This window comes from Desarmillaria tabescens (assembly GCF_030435595.1).
Source record: "Desarmillaria tabescens strain CCBAS 213 chromosome Unknown EV420scaffold_85, whole genome shotgun sequence".
Classification (NCBI taxonomy): Eukaryota; Fungi; Basidiomycota; class Agaricomycetes; order Agaricales; family Physalacriaceae; genus Desarmillaria; species Desarmillaria tabescens.
The window spans coordinates 18,932-38,313 of record NW_026848384.1 but is presented as its reverse complement, the minus strand read 5'-3'; the positions used below and the strand labels follow the sequence as shown (position 1 = coordinate 38,313).

The 19,382-nt window shown below is 47.5% G+C and overlaps 8 protein-coding genes and 1 non-coding gene across 9 annotated transcripts; 5 read left to right on the top strand and 4 right to left on the bottom strand.

Annotated features, from left to right (window-relative positions):
• Positions 1-354: 354 nt before the first annotated feature.
• Positions 355-2,529, top strand: EV420DRAFT_1623182 (major facilitator superfamily domain-containing protein; the record flags this gene model as incomplete). Its single annotated transcript, XM_060475913.1, has 16 exons — positions 355-385; positions 543-639; positions 690-744; positions 820-923; positions 973-1,088; positions 1,147-1,187; positions 1,236-1,285; positions 1,428-1,463; positions 1,486-1,522; positions 1,570-1,704; positions 1,757-1,875; positions 1,930-2,026; positions 2,079-2,103; positions 2,157-2,233; positions 2,293-2,381; positions 2,436-2,529. The coding sequence occupies 16 exons, from the start codon at positions 355-357 to the stop codon at positions 2,527-2,529; spliced, it is 1,203 nt and encodes a 400-aa protein (XP_060323248.1).
• A 362-nt stretch (positions 2,530-2,891) lies between these two features.
• EV420DRAFT_t277 lies at positions 2,892-2,971 on the bottom strand. Its single transcript has one exon. It is a non-coding gene; the product is annotated as a tRNA-Gln (tRNA).
• Positions 2,972-3,818: 847 nt separating this feature from the next.
• On the bottom strand, positions 3,819-4,687 carry EV420DRAFT_1583723 (uncharacterized protein). The gene is made up of 4 exons (XM_060474747.1): positions 4,540-4,687; positions 4,420-4,470; positions 4,339-4,361; positions 3,819-4,284 (listed from the first exon to the last, which is right to left on the bottom strand). The coding sequence occupies exons 1-4, from the start codon at positions 4,566-4,568 to the stop codon at positions 4,169-4,171; spliced, it is 219 nt and encodes a 72-aa protein (XP_060323247.1). The 5' UTR covers positions 4,569-4,687; the 3' UTR covers positions 3,819-4,168.
• Positions 4,688-5,364: 677 nt separating this feature from the next.
• On the top strand, positions 5,365-6,145 carry EV420DRAFT_1650890 (uncharacterized protein; the record flags this gene model as incomplete). The annotated part of the gene is made up of 3 exons (XM_060478512.1): positions 5,365-5,858; positions 5,931-6,032; positions 6,085-6,145. The coding sequence occupies 3 exons, from the start codon at positions 5,365-5,367 to the stop codon at positions 6,143-6,145; spliced, it is 657 nt and encodes a 218-aa protein (XP_060323246.1).
• Positions 6,146-7,401: 1,256 nt separating this feature from the next.
• On the bottom strand, positions 7,402-8,811 carry EV420DRAFT_1769447 (uncharacterized protein; the record flags this gene model as incomplete). Its single annotated transcript, XM_060481031.1, has 3 exons — positions 8,771-8,811; positions 7,910-8,713; positions 7,402-7,853 (listed from the first exon to the last, which is right to left on the bottom strand). The coding sequence occupies exons 2-3, from the start codon at positions 8,694-8,696 to the stop codon at positions 7,402-7,404; spliced, it is 1,239 nt and encodes a 412-aa protein (XP_060323245.1). The 5' UTR covers positions 8,697-8,713; positions 8,771-8,811.
• A 942-nt stretch (positions 8,812-9,753) lies between these two features.
• On the top strand, positions 9,754-11,997 carry EV420DRAFT_1231011 (uncharacterized protein; the record flags this gene model as incomplete). The annotated part of the gene is made up of 4 exons (XM_060466541.1): positions 9,754-10,132; positions 10,184-10,471; positions 10,589-11,696; positions 11,808-11,997. Coding segments are annotated over 4 exons (1,965 nt in total), but the record flags the coding sequence as incomplete, so codon positions are not given.
• A 108-nt stretch (positions 11,998-12,105) lies between these two features.
• EV420DRAFT_1316137 (uncharacterized protein) lies at positions 12,106-14,820 on the top strand (the record flags this gene model as incomplete). The annotated part of the gene is made up of 3 exons (XM_060468679.1): positions 12,106-13,308; positions 13,447-13,894; positions 14,024-14,820. 3 exons carry the CDS (start codon positions 12,106-12,108, stop codon positions 14,818-14,820), a joined length of 2,448 nt encoding a protein of 815 aa, XP_060323243.1.
• Positions 14,821-16,086: 1,266 nt separating this feature from the next.
• Positions 16,087-17,311, top strand: EV420DRAFT_1171630 (Alpha/Beta hydrolase protein). Its single transcript, XM_060466200.1, has 7 exons — positions 16,087-16,374; positions 16,431-16,583; positions 16,630-16,716; positions 16,772-16,825; positions 16,878-16,901; positions 16,955-17,098; positions 17,151-17,311. Exons 1-7 carry the CDS (start codon positions 16,143-16,145, stop codon positions 17,231-17,233), a joined length of 777 nt encoding a protein of 258 aa, XP_060323242.1. The 5' UTR covers positions 16,087-16,142; the 3' UTR covers positions 17,234-17,311.
• EV420DRAFT_1733828 (uncharacterized protein) lies at positions 17,163-18,310 on the bottom strand (the record flags this gene model as incomplete). Its single annotated transcript, XM_060479971.1, has 2 exons — positions 17,163-18,152; positions 18,225-18,310. 2 exons carry the CDS (start codon positions 18,308-18,310, stop codon positions 17,390-17,392), a joined length of 849 nt encoding a protein of 282 aa, XP_060323241.1. The 3' UTR covers positions 17,163-17,389.
• Positions 18,311-19,382: the final 1,072 nt, after the last annotated feature.

Here is a 19,382-nt window from a genome sequence, read left to right as displayed (position 1 = left end):
GACAGCAATGCGGCAGCTTAATCGGTTGGTCGGTTGGTCGGTTGTTAACTGACTTGGTCAGGGATGACTGCAATATCTGTGGAAAGGTATAATACCCTCTCTTTCTTCATTCCTCTAGTTTCCTTAACCTATCATGTCTGCACAAATCCTCAGTATCGATACCCAGACGCTCCAGTCCGACCAGCAGCTACCTGATGCTGTAGAGCCAATACAAGTCCAACGATTCGGGAAGCAAAAGACTGACGTCGATCCATTTCTTGTCACTCTTGACCCTTCTGAGGACCTACAGGTATTCTTTTTTTGGAACTAGCCTTTCCGATCTGACAATGATCGGTTTTCCAGTATTAGTCAATAATGCATAAATGGTTTGTGACCATCTTATGTGGTATGCTGTTGCTTAATGCGTGCGTACCTCATTAGCTTTCTGTGTTCACCATTGATCTGTTTTTTTTTTGCTTCCGTCCAGTACATTCGCGAGTTCTGCACGTACGTTCTCTGTCTCCTTGTCCTTTCATTTTATCCAACATTCCGATCCCATAAAGCTTCCGGCATTGTCGACCAAATTATAAAAGACTTCGGCATATCAATGGAGGTTGCGACTCTAATGATATCCCTGTTTGTCGCTGGATATTGTGTAGGGTATGTATTTATTTATTTATTTTGCCTAGTGCATGCACTCATTGAACAAGGCCTATCTTCTGGGGACCTTTATCCGAAGAGTTCGGACGACGACCCGTCTTCATTGTAGCATTCAGTTTTCTATGTAGTACGTATAACGATTACTATCCGATTCTTCTCTTCTAAAGGTCGCAAAAATAGGGCTTCCAGATCGGGATGGCAAAGTTGGCTGACAATACCGCCTCGCTGCTCATTTTCCGCTTCATTGGAGGAGCCTTCGCTGCCTGTCCTTTGACGAATTCCGGGTATTCCCTTACGATCTGCACATTGGAGTCATAACTAACGTCTCATTAGGGCCGTCATTTCCGATATATGGGATACCAGAACCCGGGGAAAGGCCATTGCGATATTTGCCGTAGCTCCGTTTTCCAGGGCCTGCCCTAGGACCTACAGTTGCAGGATTTATATCTGTAGCGGGTAAGTGTAACCACTATATCCAGCTGGCCTGCTGTCTGACGGTGCTTACAGGCGTCTCCTGGTGTTGGCTTTTCTGTGTCTTAACCATCTTCGTAAGTAACCATCTACGTACAATCATCTGTCGACTGATCCACTTCTAGGCTGGAGTTTGTTGGGTACTAATCATCGTGGCAATTCCGGAGACGTACCGGTATGCATTCCTTCTTCTCGACTAGGGTATCTAAGGACTTATCACCCTCACTAGTCCCGTTCTTCTCGTCAAAAAGGCGAAGAAAATGAGGAAAGAAACGGGCGACAATAGATACTACGTACCAATGGAAAGAGACACGAAGGACGTTGGCCCAGCAAGTTACGCACGTTCTCACTAGGTCCTTCAAGATTCTTTTCCAGGAAGCCCATGCTCATGGCTAGCACACTATATCTGAGCGTATGTCCTAGGTTCTTTCGTCGCAAGTTACTCTCACATGCCAACAGTTTGTCTATGGATGCGTTTACATTCTCTTTGAAGCATATCCCATTGTCTTCACTGAGGGTCACGGTTTTAACGCAGGTATTTCTGGCTTGATGTTCTTACCCGTGATGTTGGGTAGTATTACAGCTGTCATCGGGGTGCGCTGGTCTTACAGACTGGTCTCATTCTCTTCTAATGCCCTGTCCATAGTACCTCATAATCTGGCATCCTCGTTACGAGAAAGAAATGGCTCGATGTGCTCCAGATCCCGTTGCACCAGAGTATCGTTTGCATATGACCATGTACGCCTCCCCGCTGTTTGCTGTGTCGTTCTTTTAGTTTGGTTGGACTTCAGTAAGCTGTGGTGCAAGTGGTTGGAATAGGTTACTGACTGACGTTATTTTTCAGTTTCCATCGGTATCATACTGGGCACCATTAATGGCCGGATATGCTATGGGCTTTGCTATCAGTTGGATATTCGTCAGTGTTCCATTTTGATTGCGGCTTGATGATGTCTGAATTCTTTGCACAGTTGAGCTTTCTCAACTATATCATTGGTATGAGTAGCAAATTCGATATCCTGATCTACTTTGTCTGACCCCAGTTCCAGACACGTACTTGATGGTTGCCGCTTCAGCCCTTGCGGCAAACACTGTTTGCCGTAGTCTCTTTGGTGCCGCTTTCCCTGTAAGTTGTCTTCGGACTTGGAGTTTTGTCCTTTTACTGATATTCGATGTTCGTTGCAGCTGTTTGCCACCCTCGGCGCCCATTTGGCATCGTCGCTTCTAGGATTCATCGCACTGGCTATGGTGCCTCTGCCTCTGCTATTTATAAAGTAAGGCTTGTCCTTCTCCTTTAAAATCGACTGACACTTACCCGACACTTATAGATATGGTCACATTCTTCGAATGAAGTCCAAATATGCACCAACGAGAAGACTATCAGTAGCACTTTCGAAAGAGTCGGATAAGACTGTTGCTTGAAAGTCATAATCCACTAGTTTATGTTGAGGCCTAAACAACGGATTGTTTTATTGAAGGGAGGCACGCGCATTATCACACATCCCGTCGGCATGCAAACCATTTCCATTCCCTATTCGTAACTTGGCGCCTTTCGGTATTATATACAATTATCAACCTGGTTACATCTCCTGTGCTCGACTGAGGTATTGGCGCATAAGATTTCTTCACATCCTTACGAGGAAACTTCAAGTTCAACTGTATAAGTCTTTTTTTTAAAAAGTTGATCGTTTTGGGTTGAAACGTTCGCTTTTTTTTTGTGCTGGCAACACAAGGGCCAAGGCCAGTCGCAAAAAAAATCGGAACTATATGATACTCAGAATAGGAGGCACTACCAGGGTTCGAACCTGGGTTATTGGAAATTTTGGATTCAAAATCCAATGTGCTACCACTACACCATAGCGCCACAACTGCGGCCCTATTTTTCTGTAGGGTCCAAGTAGTAGAATAACTTAACTGGTATTACTTCCCAGACCTTAGATTCATCACATCTAACTGTGTTGTGCTGTAACTGCAATTAGAGGTTCTGAGACTGTTCTTCGGTTTTTACTGCTCTCTTCAAGTTGGTACATCACACATCCTAGCTGCTGGTCACAAATGGTGCTTACCGCCGCTGTTACAACTTCATTTGAGGCCGCTCTGTACTATCTGTTTGCTGTTCTTATCATCTTGTTGTGGTTTACAGCTTCAAGGAAAGTAGCATACATATGTCTTCTTTTCGCTGTATTCACAGTCTTCCGCGGGTTCACTACGCGGCCTGTCCGTTATCAATCAATATCCGGACTTTATCGATTAACTTACTGTTGTCGACATAAGGCTCCCGGGTTATATTGATGAATCGGCGCCTTCTTCTGTTACACCAATATTCGGTATTCTTTGTCTTCTTCTATACTTCCGTCTCCCGAGTGACCCGTATCGCACAGCTCCTATGAAAGGGCTACCAGTTGTGGCGTCCACTTACAAGGCATATGCGTGATCCGGCTTGCTTCATTTACATCGGGAGCGTTGGCACGGTCCGGTTTCTCCGCGATCATGTGTACGATATCCGTAGTTTCCCGCATCCGTAGCTACACCCGCGACTATCACCAGCGATTCCTCATTCTCTCTATCGGACCTAGCGATACGGTTCCAACATCTGACCGATGACCTTCCAAGCGCGATTGGACGGTTCACCGAAACTGCCGACCCAAACCGATATCACCGGACTGTCAAACAGTGATCTTATGCGCCGTCTCTGATACCCAGGTTCTCCGTGGCTGCTATGATTCCTTCAGCACACCTATCGCCTGCTGAAAACTCGGTCAAGTGAAGCCGATAATCTCAACAGCTCTCTTTCCAGCTCAATTAGGTGCGGTGACTCAGAAGTGCAGGCAATCTCCATCTCCCATCCCGATGATAGAAGTCCAGTTAGGCGGTGGACGAAACTGCACTCATAGCAGATGACTCCTGCGATTCAGAAGAACTGCTGTGAAATACGGCCTCCGGATGACTCGCTGTCTCGTTCACAGTAGGTGTTCTTTTAAGAAGTCAATCGACGACTGAAACTTTACTGTGGCCACCTTCCTCATTTCCGTGTTATCGCAAAACTACTCACTATGCCTGTTCATGGGTCTTTTATATCAAAGAACACTTGGGTCCATGGACATTCATGGCGCGTAGATGACATATGCTTCGTTAAGTCGAACAATGTTGTCATGGTATACAAATGTAAACGTGCGCGTAAGTTTTTCCTGCACATTGCGATCTTCATATGAAACTAATCGATTCCCGTAGACACTAGTAATAGTGATAACACTGTAAGCATTCACCCGAGCGAACCCTTCTCCGATGATGAACCGAAGCATATTTCTATAGCCTCCCAACGACGAGTTCTGGGAACTCTGTTCTCCTTGAATGTATGACAAGGCATGTCTCTTCGGAAATAGTGAGGCCCGTTCCCCTTATGGCCTTGTTATACTGAATACGGTACCGCAGATCATAAGAACAATACTTAAAACGGACATATAAAATAAGGGACTACACTCCTCTATATCACATTTCCATCCCTAATGCTACTCATTTGTATCAATACGCAAGAACTGACTTTTCATGGGTTTTGTTGCAACCCAAGAACGTCTTAGACGTTCAGCCTGTTGCAACGCGTTACAATGCAATAATTTCGTGTATTTATCAATAGTTACAATATATGTAAGCTACTTCTACGTGTTGCAACGCGTTGTAACGCGAAATTTATTGTATGTAACTTAGAGAGAGAAAACCTTCAATCCCATACCTGCTTCTTGTTGCAACATCTCATTTTCGGCTTGCAATACGGTCCGATGCAACCACCGCCGCGGGTAAATTGAGTTCGCTTGGGCGCAAGCAGCAATGTCCGACCGCCGTGATCACTGCCAATCACATAATACCTCTAAAAGAGGCCTGTAACAGCCGCTCACCTGATCTACAATCGCGCCCTTCCTTGTGCCACCAAGCCAAGATGTGGCAACAATGAATAGAACGAGGGCGGCCTCATCGGGAGATGACTTCGAAGGGGTAGACGTCTCTTGAGTTGCAGACAGTAGAGGATATGACGAGCGACTCCTTGTCGCTCGTCGCTTAGTAGTGGTAGAGGTGGCCAACGAAGGTAGGAGGTTGTGGTCAAGACAAAGCCCCTACGCGTCGGTGGCTTTTCAATTAAGAACAGGGGTTGCACCGCCACCACGTGGACCGTGCCTGGACTGTCTCTAGTTCCACGTCCATCAAGTCAATTCGTCAATTAATCAATTTTGCCAAAATCCGGACATTATATTGTTCCATGCTATGACGCCTGTATCGCCATCCAAGTCTCTCCCACTCAGCCCTGAGAAAGACGCCAGTGTCAAGTCATCGCCGTCCAAGGCCAAGTCCCCCAATCGCCGACCTTCTCCGCGTAAAGAGGTTTCTCTGGCCAGAGAGCATGAGGAGATCGACTGGCTGAAGGGCATGCGACCACAGCGACAACCAACTCCGCAACCCGAACGGGATCCTGAGGGGAATCCAACAAAATCGCCTGATGGAGGAGTTCTGCCACCCATTGCGGAAGAGCTTTGTGATGAGGATAGCCCGCTAACACCCATGGCAGAAGAATTTGTGCTACCTGTTGCGGAAGAACCTATCGTAGAGAACCCTTTAGCGCCCGTCATCATGGAAGAGTTATTTGAACCTGCACCTCCGGTGAGGACGGCAGTAAAGGCGAAGAGAGCTCGAGGTCGCCCCAAGAAGACCGCGCAAGCTGGTAACGAGCAATCCAAAGAGACGGGAGGAAGTATAAAACAGTAAAGTCCGGATTCTGGCCATTCAAAGGAGCCGACTACAAAGCGTATCAAGTGAGTACATTTATTGTGCAGATTTGTTATGACTGACAATGTGGTAAGGCGCAATGCCGAGCTGCCTATCCATCCAAGACGTAGCGCAAGACGAGAAGAAATGGCGAAGCCCAAGGAACCAAGGTACGCTCTGAATGATGTGTGCCTCAAACAGAGCTGACATAGATTTCTGTAGCAAGACTGTTAATTACACGCAATGCAAAGGGGCTAGAGGATGGGTATATGTTGATGAGTAGATGGGTCGCAAAATTTAGGAGTTGAGCGGTGTGTTGCAACGCTTGTCCGTTTCAAGGGAGCAGAGGGTCAGAAAACGGGGTGTTACAACAGTGTTGCAACGGATGCGTTGCAACACGTAGATTAGACAGCTTCAGAAGACAATCATATATATTAGACGGTAATCACAAAAAATACATTGTTGTAACGCGTTGCAACAGCGCGAACGTCTATGATGTTTTTTGTTGTAACAAAGTCGGTGAATTTACTGGCAAGAAGCGGATCAGAACAAAGATCATGATCGCTAAGGATCAAAAGTTCATTATTGGAAGCATTCTATCAAAGCGGACGCTGCAATCCTCCGAATGATTTTAATTGGTTCAAGCGACGTGGCTTGTCGCTTCCCGAAACTCAAGGGACGTCAAGTCAATGCCGAATGCAAACAGATTTTTTCGTCATAGCTTGAATCAAGCCATGTTACTCAGATCTAAGTTGACCGTTATGGCTGCCTCAGTTTGGCACTGCCATCTCGTCATGCAGTCCAATTGCATCTTTGGATCGTTTTTTCTGACCTGAGAAAGCCACTGGAGTCTATCCCCGTAACAAATCGGAACCGCAACTGTCCGACCATCAACAGAGAATCGACTCTTATTGGTGAATGCCGAAGACCAGGGCGCTTCAGCTCTTTCTGTTTTTAGTCTCACCCTGATTGTTCTGATTGCCAGAAACACGCTGGTCCGCTTCTTTCTACAAGTGATTCGTTGCCATGCCAAACGCGTACCTCACGCAAAATGCTGGGAAATGGTGCCCTACCCATTCCAGACCCGATCTTCAGTTTAAATCGGAACATCCTGGCTATTCAAGGCAACGGTTCTGATTGACCTTAGTTCATGCTGGTGGGGCGGAGACGGTGATAAATATAAAATCGTGCGCGCATACGAATCGCCGATTCAGCTGCACTTCTTAAAGCGTGGAAGGATATAGCGGAGAGGGACTCGGTGGCATACGGTTTAGATCTGACGCCTTAGACTGTTCTCCTTTTCAAAAGAATTGAGTCGTAATCCTGAAATAAAGCAAAAGACCTTTTCCCGTTCATCAGCCCACAGATCACAGCCAAATGACGGGCCCGTTTGCCTAACACTGGCACTTTTTGGACCTCAAGATCCTAACGCGTACCATTCGCGTAGAAAGTGATGTTTCCGGCTGGATAATCTGCAGACTGTGGCGTCAAATAAAACGAATGAAGATTGATTTCAGTATCGTTCTAATGTCTAGAAATCTAGCAAATGGTTGTCAGATCGACGTCTGGTGTGAAACTGAGCGACTTGCCTACTCGTAGGATATGACGACTCATTAATAATTGGCAATTTTCCTCTATGATACCCTTCAACCGAGCGAAGAGGGTCATCCATTGGGGATCATACCCAGACCCCGAGTCGGCGGTGAGGTTTAAGTTGACTCTGCAAAGGTTCTTCATCTGGGAGCGACAAAGGGCGGCTTCCAGTGCTGACCACTGCGCTGCCAAGGGAAAAGACGCAGAGAAAGCGGAATCTGATTGCTCAACGTGAACCTTCAAATTGATTGTGAGCTCCCTGAGCTTGAAGTCTTCGTCATCTGTTGCGAAGTTCTCGGTCCAGTACTTGAGTGGAGAGATGTGTGGATCGGTTTCATCGAGGACGATCGTCAGATATTCGATATGACTAAGAGATAGAAGAAGTATAGGATCATTGGCTGAGTAGTAGGATAATAAGTACCGAGACTTATACGTGACCGGTCAGCAGACTTACCATGTTGCTGTGATTCAGCATTGCCAAGAATCATAGGACCAATGTACATGGTAATGAGGGACCCACGGGTTTGAGAAAGAATGAGTCTGACGAGCTGAAGCTCATGGCTCGTCATGTATGTGACGCGTAGATGCTTCAAGACCGAGAGAATGTCAGCGAAATGCTCTCGCAGGAACAACATCGCGGAATGATTGATATTATAGGAGAACTGGAGCTCCAATGTTTCCAGACGTAATTCTTGTGGCGGGGAAGGAAAAGTAGCCATTGTCGATTGCGGATTTTGGAAGAGAACGAAACCGAAATTTAGATATTTCACAGAAGGAAAAGCGCATAGTAATGTGAAGAGATCGTCGCCATTTTCCAGAATCAGGTCGTCAAGGCCGAGGCGTCTTATATGCTGTTGGAATGGGAAAATGGAGGAAGGGGAAACATTGTCTGACAGCCGTGGAATCCTAACATTCTCGATGAAGACCTCTTCGACATTGGAGAGGGATTGAAAGACGCATCGAGTTGTATTGTCGGTGAATATCCAGTCTGCAGGGTCAATGAACGTCTGACCACTAAATTTGATTGTATGAATCGTAGATGGAAGGCTGGGGGATACTCCGAACAACACGAGGAGCATTTTTAGGCGCCGATGGGAGGAAATGACGATATCGTGAAATATATGTATTCGAGCACGCTCGACAAAGCAGCGAGCGGAAAGAAAACAAGAACGAAGGGATTCCTTGTCATCTTTTAAGAAGTCAATGATGACTTCGACAAGCTCTTCCGGTAGCACAGACATGGGAGCTAAACCGTAGGCTATATGCAAGGGTTAGACAAACTGAGGTAGTAAAATGCACGTACGGAAAGACTTACCAAGTGCCAAGGAACCGGTTAAGAGATTGTGTGCAGGTTGACAATGAGAGTAAGCCTCGAAGCCGCGGTACGGGCCGGAGGCACTGATCCCGTGATCCAATGGATCAAATCTGGAACACTCCGGTCCGGAGAAGGACGGCCGCTTTTTTTACACCGACCTACCTCTGCCCCGGGGTGTACCTCCCTACGTCACCATTTCAAAACCCATGTACCTCTTCTTCTTCAACTTGCGTGGATGTCCAGCCTCTCCTACTTATCTTCACAGTGAAAATTCAGCCACAGCCTCAGCCAACATTCAAAACCTGCAACGGCAGATTGATCTTCTCCGCGAAAACGGCGTACAGACTGTTCAATCTGTTCAGAACGTTTTCAACATCCAGAACCAGTCTCTCATGAGCATTCATGCCTCCGTCAATGCTCTTCAAAATGCGTTCGCGATGTCTGTTGCCTCTCAAACTGGTCTACATCGCTTGACTATGGCAGATAATGAGCTCACTCGTCTTCGCGCTGAACGGTCCTCTAAGGAGCTTTTCTTGCTGATGGCTCCTAATGATGAGGTCAAGGCACAGGTCAATAACCAGATCGCTGCGCTTGACAGGGCCATTCAGCTTCAAGACAAATTACGAGGTGAGGCTAACGTCTACTATACGTCACTGGCCGACAGGATGGCGACTTTCACTTTGATGTCCTCCCTTGACGGGCCCCAACTTCCTCCCCATCAACACCCTGAAGGCGAGGAGGATGACCGTCCCCATCAGCGTCGTCGCCTTGACCCTGTCGGTGAAAATAACACACCCCAGATGGATCAATCCGTGAGCATGCCTCCTTTCCTTCACGTTTCTCCTTGTAACCTCGCTTCCTCTCCTCCCACTATCAGTGAACCCATTCAATCACCTTCAAAAATGCTCCGCACATCTGGGCGAGATATGGGAGAAACTACGCGTCTTTCTTCTTCTACGAAAATTCATTTTTCTGTCCCTGTTCTTCTCCATCTGTTTCTTTTCTTCTGTTTCTTTTCTTCTGTATCTGCAAATATGTCTCAGTCCTTTCGGACTGTCTCTGTGAATACGAATGGTTTTTCTGATGTGATGAAACATTCCGCTTTTTCTAACATTGTGTCCACCCACCGTCCACATGCCTGGTTGATTGCTGAGACCAAGTCCCGTTCCTCGGTGCGTTCACGCATCAACGTACGAGACTATAAGGTATTCGAATCTCCTGGCGTTAAAGCTGATAAAACCACCTCGAAATGGGGCGTTGCTTTAGGAGTTACTGCTTCGTTGCACTCGCAACTGGTCCCTCTGCCGCCCCAACTGGCTGGAAGAGCTGTATGCGTTGATGTCGTTCTTCCCTCTGACAGTGGTAGGGGCTTCTCTCATCGCCTTGTGGGAGTATATGCTCCGTATGACCCAGGGGGTGCTCCAAGTCCGCATGACGCTCTCCATGACTTTTGGGTCTGCATTTCTCACTTATGTGCATCTGCTCAACACTCTTGGCAAGTTATAGGTGACTTTAATGTTACTCTCACATCCTCAGAGGTTATGGGTGACGCGACAGGCGACAACTATGCCCGCACCGCGTACCGTGACTTCCTACATCAGTCTCGTGGGATTGATACATGGGAGAACCAGAATGATAATGATGCTCGTCATGTGTACACCTTCAATGCCTACAATGGCACTTGTCGGTCCATCATTGACCGTTGCGCTCATTCATCCCATGGGATTGATCTCTCTGTGATCTCTGTTCCTCGCTGTTTTATGCCAGGAACTGATCACCAATTGATATCATCAGCAGTCTTCTGCTCACCGCCTATAGATTTGGATGCATCCTCATCTCTAACATCTGCATGTTCTCAAGACAGGTCTCCCTACCCGCCTCGCTTCATAGTCCCCAAACGCCATGAGTCTTACCGATTCGAAACGTTTGCAGACCGTGTTGATTGCCTTGCGCGGGAAGCTCGACTTCATGAGCATCCTATAACAAATGACTCCGACTATCAACTTCGATGGCAGGCTCTAACAGACATCTTCCTGGCCGCTGGCAACGAGGCTTTTGATCTCCCCAATACCTACGACCGCTCGCATCAGAAGATAGTAACCCCAACCATCACTATCATTCTTCGCGAGTATTCTCGCTTGAATAGGATGATTTCCGCCTTGAAAAGACGATCTCTGCCTCAGTTGTGTGCCCGGAATCGATGGACGGGCACCTATCTTCAGGCCCTTTCTGGTCATCCCTTCCTTCATCCAATTCTGTCCCCTCCATCACTATTCTACTCACCTTCTTCTCTTCTGTTTTATAAAAAGGCTCGCTCTGCTCTCTCCAAGCTTCGATACAAGGCTGAAAGGGATGAACGACGTTCGCGCTCCACCAAAGCCGATAAAAGTCGTCTTAACAGATGTCTTCTTGGTGGCTCTGCTAAGCGTCTCTATCCTCCTTCGCAGTTTCAAGGACCTCCACCAGCTATTTCAATTCCCGACGACCACAATCCTAATGCTCGCAAATACTTTACCGGTGCCGATGATGTTAAGGCTCAAACGATGGACTACTTTTCTGCATTGTACTGCAGGAATGACCGTCCTGACCCACCAAAGCCATGGATGGATTGTCCATCTGTTCGTTCAATCAGGGAAAACGTCAGATGTGATTCCTTTCAATGGCCTCAAAAGATGGACCTGCTTTCTGGCCGCTCTCTGATTCGTAAAGGTAATCCCCGACCGGCTCCTGGTCCTGATCGCTGGGAGAAATGGATGGTAAAGAGTCTTCATGACTTCTCATTTCAGCTTGTCTTGGATCTCTGGAACTACTGCATTGACACCTCTCATTTCCCTTCTTGTGTTAAGCCCTCTTCTATTTCCCTCATTCATAAACGAGGGGATGCAACTGATCTCACTAACTTCCGTGGAATCTGCACAAGCAACTTGTGCATGAATATGCCTTTTGCGTGGCTGAATTCCTTGCTAACTCCATATCTAGCTCAACACTCTGTCTTACCAGAAGGACAGATTGCGACGCAACCAGGCATACAGGGAAGAGATCTGACCTCTTTCCTTGCTCAGCTTGAAACTTGGGCCGACCGCACCAAAACTCCACTATACATCGTTCGGCGAGATCAGAAAAAGGGTTTTGATCGACTCGAGCCTCAAGGATTTTACGACGCCATAAGGGCTTATGGTTTGCCTTCCTCTATCATTGATTTCGATATTTCAGCCCAGAGTGATGTCTCTTATCGGATAAAGACATTTTACGGATTGACAGACGCACTGACAATTAGTGGGATTACGAAACAGGGCGGACCACTGTCCCCAATCAAGTGCACCTTGACGAGTAGTATGGGTAGTCACTGGTTATCCGATTCCCTGCGTCACCAAACTGGCCACCTTCATGTTGCAACACTTCAAGCCTCCCGTGGTCAACCTCATCTCCCCGACGACAGAATCTCGATTCCGGTTGTGATGGTGGAGGCGATGGATGACTCTGCCATTGTAACAACCTCATTGCCAACGTGCCTCTCCTCTATAACGATGTCGGAACGTTTCCAAAGCGCATATGGCGGTGAAACCAACTGGCCCAAATCAGCCGCCTTCCTTCGAAACGTTCCTAACCCTCCCTCTCATCTCCAAGTTACATCGGTCCACCCAGCACAGCCCGATATCCTAGTCCAACATGATCTCTCGGTGTCGACCTCTCACATCGAGTTCCTGCGTCTTTCCATCAATGATCCTTCTGCGCAGTACCACAAGCTCAAGGGTTTGATATCTTCCTTTGATTTCCCTTCACTCCAAAATATTCGCCTTCCTTTGCCGGCACTACGCCGTGTCCTTTCACAGTGCCTAGTCTCAAAACTCAGGCCTCATTTGGCCTATCAGCCAATTACAGAGACTGACGCTGTTCACTTGGACCATTTGATCACAGCAAAGGTACACGAGTACTTCTCCTTTCCTTTTCATTTTAACTCTACCTTGCTTTCGCTGCCTCTGTCACTCCATGGTTTTGATTTCCCCTCTATCTCTCGCTTGAATCGCGTAGCAGCCGTGAACGGCCTGCTTCGTGACCTTAACCATCATATAGGAACATTCCGAGATATGGCTCGTATCACGCTCGCGGACTGGACATGTCAACTGAACCATTGTGTCTTTCCTCTTCACGGCGCGTCTCTCAACACCTCGTTCATGCGGCAACAAAGTGGCCTGCCTTTCCAGTGGCGGCTTGCACATGACACTATGCGCCAAAACGGTTTGTCCATCCGTAACACGGATCTCTCTTTCCTTTTCTATGGCGATGTGTCTCTGCGTCACCTGAATCGCACGTTACACACTCGTCTCAGTCTACCACCACAGTTTATAACCAACTTGGCTAATGCCGGACTGACTCACCTCTTTGACATCGCATCCTTCACCCTAGATCCCGCAAAACATGACGTTGTGCAACTACAACCTCATCCCAATGTCCACTTTCAAAATGCTACCACTCGCGCTCAAGAACAGTGGTTACAAACCTCACAGTGGCTTTCCGATTTAACGCTGATGGATCTGGTCAATGGGTATATGGCTACGGACTCGGACGTGACAGATAATGTTGTAGGGAGACGACGGAGAGCGGTTGGTTGCCAAACTCGCATACAGATCGCTGGCACGGATGACAATCTCCTCCGTGGTGCAGCTGCGAGTCAGTGTCTGGACTTGGAGCCCCTTTGGTTCCTGGGTTTACCTCCAAGGTTGCGTATGCAACAAGCACAAGATCTCATCAATGCCTACTACGCTGTTTCCCCTCACGCGCCCTTTCCCACCTCCATTCCTCCTGGGATTTTCGCATCTGACGCATCTATGCTTCCGGCTGCACCCTCTTTCCGACATCAACGTTCAGTAACCTTCTCGTCAATTTCTCATTCCTCTGCCCTGGCCATGAATCTCGACTGCTTCCGTACTTCAGCGTGGGTTTATCATGGCGAGACGTACGGACTCATAGCATCAACAATACATCAATACAATTTACCATCACCCCCTTCTCACCTACCCTCTTCTCCAACTCTCTATACCGACCACCTCAACTCTTCTCGTATTGTATCTTCCGCTCTCCACCTCCCTCCTCTGCCTCATCAATGGTCATCTCTTCCTGGTCGTTCGCTCTACCGATGGCTCCTTCATCTCTTGCAGCATTCTCCACCACCACATCATCCTCCCAATATCATCTACACTCCAGCTCACACCAACTCCTCCTCGACCCCTTCAACAGTTAATGCGCTTGCAGATCGGCTCGCATCAGGTTCTCAGCATTTACAAATTCGGCCACCTCCCGCACCCTTACCTACTTTCTTTATGGATTCTTTTATGCTTTACTCACCAAACGACGGCTACATTGAAACAAGTATATCATCATATCTGCCATCTGTACTCACTTCCGCTGCTTATTCTAGCCCAGACTTCCGCCCTGCCATGACGATGCTACTGCCGTTCCACGACCAACACACACCTCCCGAACATCCCTATTTGCGGGCCTCCTCGGCATATTCAGCCTTGGTACAGCTCTACGCGAGATCAGATCAGCTGGACACGACGTACGCACGATTCCGACGCTTCGGAAACGTATCCCCCATGTGCATCAGTGGATGCGATGCACTGGAAACCGTCCACCACGTCTTCGTCTCGTGCCCTGTGTATCGCTCCTTCCGCCAACATGCCACACAAACACTGATTACCGAGACATCCCGTATCCTGGACTCTGCAGAAGTACCCTTGCTCATTTGCAGGTCCTTTCTTCAGGTGGTCCGATGTCTCTTTGAAGATGGCCCCGTTTGGCCCCAATCTCTATCTCGCTTCTACCTTGGCCTAACGCCACCCTTGCCCGCACTTACTGGTTTGCCGGGAGCGAAGACAAGTCGTCTGTTGGTACGCATCGCTCACACGTGGCACATGTCATGCATTCGTCTGGCTGGCAGGATTTGGGCGGAATATAAGCGAAGGGTACGTCCGGCTCCATCGAAAAAGAATAATAACGCCGTAGCCATTGATTTACCATCCTTTTTATCTCCTATCTTATCGTCCTGACCGTTTCCCTTCATACGTGTACCTTTACTTACAATGAGCTACCGAGGTAGATTAGTTTGCGCTTATTTACCTGAGCTGTATCAGCAGAGGTGGCCAATAAATCCAGTTTTCCAGTTTTCCTGGGTCCAACGCGTCATGCGTCTTGATATAGGTCAGGGTACATATCCGTTAAAATTGTTTCACTTACTCTGTAAAATTTTCACTTGGCAGGTCTTGTGTAAGAGCTTTTAGCCACGCTAAATTTACTTTTTTTTTTTACCTTTTCCTTGGCTATCAGCGATGAAGGTAATCTGGAGGAGCCGGTGCTGTTACTGGGAACTCAACGTCTTCAATTTACTATGTATGAACAAGATGGAAACCAGTGAAGAGAAGGGAGTCGTAGTGTTCTCGTCTGATGCACGCCCCTGCATGTGTGCTCTCAGGAATACTTGGGTGGTCGGTATTCCATTCATAATCGAGTTCGAATCTGACACCGGGTGGACAGGATTCATGTCGTTGGAATTGACTATTTTTCGACTACTTTCTTGGAAATCTGGCCTAATACTTCCGCGGGAAGTCCGACATCAATACGTGGCTAAAGTAAGTCGAACTCCAGGGCAAACGAACTCGTTCCGAGATGGTTGGTTGCGGTATACGGGGAATGTGGTTCGTTTAGCATAATGTACGGCCATCCTTTCCTCATTATCATTGTGCAGATAAAGACGCAAAATGTGTGCCTTTCATTCTCGAGGTAGTAACAAAGGGTGTCGCTGTCCGTGAACAGACTAATCGTCGGGATATGTGCCTAGCTTACATGTTGGCTAGGCTGCCACCCGTCCTGCTTTTGACTAAGGACCAGTTTCCGAATCGCAAGAGTAAGCCCGTCACTTTTATAATGTCAATAAATCACGGGAACGTCTTTCTAGGCCCCTTTGTCTTCCCTTGTGCAGGCCTGCGTTCGTTCTGCCTTTCATAAAACTGCATCGCTGAAAGCATGCTGATCTTATGAATGCAAAGGCAAGTTATGGTTTCTCTGCGCCCATAAATATCAGTGCCAATGAGATACGTGAGTCTTTACTACGTCCGCCTTTTCAGGCCCCATAAACCCCAGCGATTATAAAGCTGGACTCAATTTGTCCCGGTACATAGGGTATTTATCCTTTTTTCCGCAAGAAGCGGGATGATCGACGTCATCAGGTGCATGTCTTCATTAGAAATGTGAGTAGTATCATTTTGTCTGACTCAACAGTTCCTTGACTCGGGCCGTTATTTCTATCTCAGCCAATTGGGCCATTTCGGAATCCGTTTATTAACTATACGCATGTTGAGCGTGAACCACCGTCATGTCTTCTCTCGTTCTCGCAGGAACTCTCGGTGACTGCTGCTTTACTGCAGTAAAGCATGGAGGGACACCCGTCGGGAGGACCGATATCATAGCTGGTGTACCAACCTACGTTTCCGAGCCCCCACCCGCCAAGACTGTCCAAAAGACAAAAGTCGTATTGTACTTTGCTGACGTATACGGCCCATTGCATATCAACAACCAACTTGTTCAAGACTACTTCGCTTCTCAAGGTTCGTTCTCCTTGACGCGGCTGCGGAATATTAATCATAACGGCCATTGCTGATAGGATTCATCGTCGTTGGGATCGACTATTTCCTCGGAGATTCGTATGGTTTTCATACAGAGCCGGACTTTGATAGGCATACATGGATAGACAAGTCGATGCAGCGAGCATTGGAGTTAACGCCGAGATGGCTGGAGGCTATTCGGGAAAAATACGGCAAGTGGTAGTTGTTAAGCTCTTTCAAACTTACTCAGCTGAACAGGTAAGGATTCGCAGTACGCAGCTGTGGGATACTGTTTCGGCGCTCCATTCGTTTTGGATCTCGCAGCCAGTGGAGATATCGTGGCTGGTGGGCGTTAAATATATCTCTTTGGAGATTCCTTTGTCAACGCATCGAATACCAGGCGCCATTGCGCATCCAGGATTGCTCAATGAAGATCACTTTAGGAATATCAAGAGTAAGTCTCCCTACTTTTCTGTCTGATCTCTCGGGACTGATACTTGGTTCAGAACCTGTATTTCTATCATGCGCGGGCATGTTCAAACCAATTTGGTTCTCATTCACTTCAGCTTATTGCTAATAACAGAATCTGATATCACCTTCCCTCTGGAGAATCGTCGACGCGCCGAAGATATCCTGGTTGAAGTAAAGGCCAGTTACTGTTTCCAGATTTTTTCGGGGGTCGAGCATGGATTCGCTTTGAGAGGTGATCCCAATGTTGGCGATACTCGTAGGTTTATTCCTTTTTTTATGCCCTTGCAACCGACTGAGATGATCAATAGGCTGGGCAAAGGAAGAGTCCGCGCGAGGGATTGCGAATTGGTTCCAGCGATTTTGTGCTGAGGACTTGAAATCAGTCAGATAGGAGCTGTATCGGTCCTCAGAGAAGAAGTGAAGTAGTAATCATTTCTGCTACGGTTTGAAGAAGAAAGCTGTTATGGATCGAGACATGTCAAACAGCGAGATGAAATATAATAATACGGTGTATCCCAGTACACATGATATCTTTACCTTATGTCCTTCAGAAAGCCATACAACGTGCATCAATCCACGACATTATATGTTGTATTGGTTCCCCGGTGTCATACACAGACGGATCCGCGTCGCTGCACTCTGCACGCCTTTGCAACAAGTGAAGTGTATCGTACCCGTCTCCAGTTGCGAACTCCCATCCAGGTATCTGGCTCGCTATACGTTTCCGTATTATCTGTTGGAGATGGCTGACTTTAGCTTTTGATAACAAGAACGGCCACCGGAACGTTGGATTGGCAGCCCACATGGGGACAGTGCGCGCGCCCTCCCAATCAATCACAGCGATGACCCGAGTAGGATCTTCGCGGACGACGAGGATGTTGTGCAACGAATAGTCGATGTGTGATAGGACAATCTGCTCGTGATCAAGGAATTCAGAGTCGAGCAAAGGAGACTTCTTCACGACATCGATTGTTGTTTCTCGCCACTTGTGCTCGTAGTCGAAGTCTAGCGGAATTCTTCGAGTTGGGGATAGTTTTCCGTTAGACACCGCAACAAGCCACTCTCTGGAAGAAGAAAACGGGCCAGACGTCGAGGCCTCGGGAGACGCGAGAGTTCCAGCTTGTGGAAGGTAGGCCATAGGTCCGATAAAATATCGATTTTCAGACTCTTCCGTCTGTTCATATATACTTCCGATAAATTTGAAGCGTAAGCGGAGAAGCTGAGACCAGATGTCTGCTACGGATGTGCACAACGTCTCCCATTGATCGTCTGTAAGAGACCTCCATAACCGTGGGGTTAACACCATCGTTCTGGAAAGAACATTTTATCAGGCTGTTGTTAGAATATATGATACCACGCGCACATATCTCATCAGCATCCACTCTCCGCCGACTTTTCTGTCCCAGTCGGGATCAAAGATAAGAATGTCCGAGACAGGAATGCTGGTATGCTCTTTCACATAATGCATTGTGGCGACCTTGTGATAATTTTAGCGGGGTTATTTAGGAGGAAAAAAAGGCGGGACACCTCTGAACGCATCTTGAAAGCCGAAGTTTCTTTGAACTGTCGGGTACTATTGTCCTACATCGATGCCCAAGCCACGCGGAGCAAAAGCTGACCGTGAAGAGATGAATCCACTCTATGTCTTCATGTTTCGGTGTTCATTTATTGAGCAGCCTCTAGAAACTGTATAAACAGACCACATGGTTAGAGACTTCCCAAGGCAGATTTTAGTCAGTAAGGCATTTTGAAGAACGTAGTCTAAATAGGCACACATGAGGCTGGGGAGTGAAGTGTAAAAGTATCGTCTTGTAGGTATCCTTTCACCCTGGAATGCAAGACATCCATACAAATATGGTGGGGGAACATCGAGACTGATTCGTAGAGCGTAGTATCCGGTCGGCGAGCTTGACTGAGGGAGTAGCAGGGAAGGCGCGCCAGGGTCGATTCCGCAACTGAACCGATCGGACCGGAACCGAGGATCACATCAACACATGCCCTTGAATTTCAGAGCGCTTGTACAAATCTTGAATGCAGACAAGCAGAGACAAGCTCAAATCAGATATCATGTCACGTGGGCACAATGGTATAAAATGGCAAACCTCAGTCCCTTTGTTGATCCGCAACTTGACGACCTTGAGCTGCACAATACGCACTGTTCACCATGCTCGAGTCGGATTTATTCAGCACCCCGATGTGGCTTACTCAAAACTCGTACGACCGGAATGACCATGTTCTCTGTGCTGTTGTCGTTTCCAACAATCCCACCAGGTTGTGCCTCGCGAAGTATCTTTGTATAAAGAAACGTGAGTCGTGTTTTTACTGTGAAGAAAATTACTCCTGAACATCTGCTGTATAGACAATAGCAATGAGTTCAATCAGGTACGTTTTCAAGTCCACTTCCTTGTACCGTCTTTTGCCCATCACTGGCCACGTTTCTAGCCTAGTAGAAATGTCGGAAATTGCTGGCAATACGTTGGCTGGTACGGTCAACCGTTCGAGCCACTGAATTACCTTTCGTCGTTCTCGTTGTTCTGGTA

Coding starts and splice junctions, on each gene's coding strand:
- EV420DRAFT_1583723 (XM_060474747.1), bottom strand. CDS start 4,568: ATGTCCGTTTTAAGTATTGTTCTTATGAT. Junction 4,471..4,539: donor TTAAGTATTGTTCTTATGAT/CTGCGGTACCGT, acceptor GAAGAGACATGC/CTTGTCATACATTCAAGGAG. Junction 4,285..4,338: donor GTTATCACTATTACTAGTGT/CTACGGGAATCG, acceptor GGAAAAACTTAC/GCGCACGTTTACATTTGTAT.
- EV420DRAFT_1171630 (XM_060466200.1), top strand. CDS start 16,143: ATGTCTTCTCTCGTTCTCGCAGGAACTCTCGGTGACTGCTGCTTTACT. Junction 16,375..16,430: donor AGACTACTTCGCTTCTCAAG/GTTCGTTCTCCT, acceptor CATTGCTGATAG/GATTCATCGTCGTTGGGATC. Junction 16,902..16,954: donor TGTATTTCTATCATGCGCGG/GCATGTTCAAAC, acceptor TGCTAATAACAG/AATCTGATATCACCTTCCCT.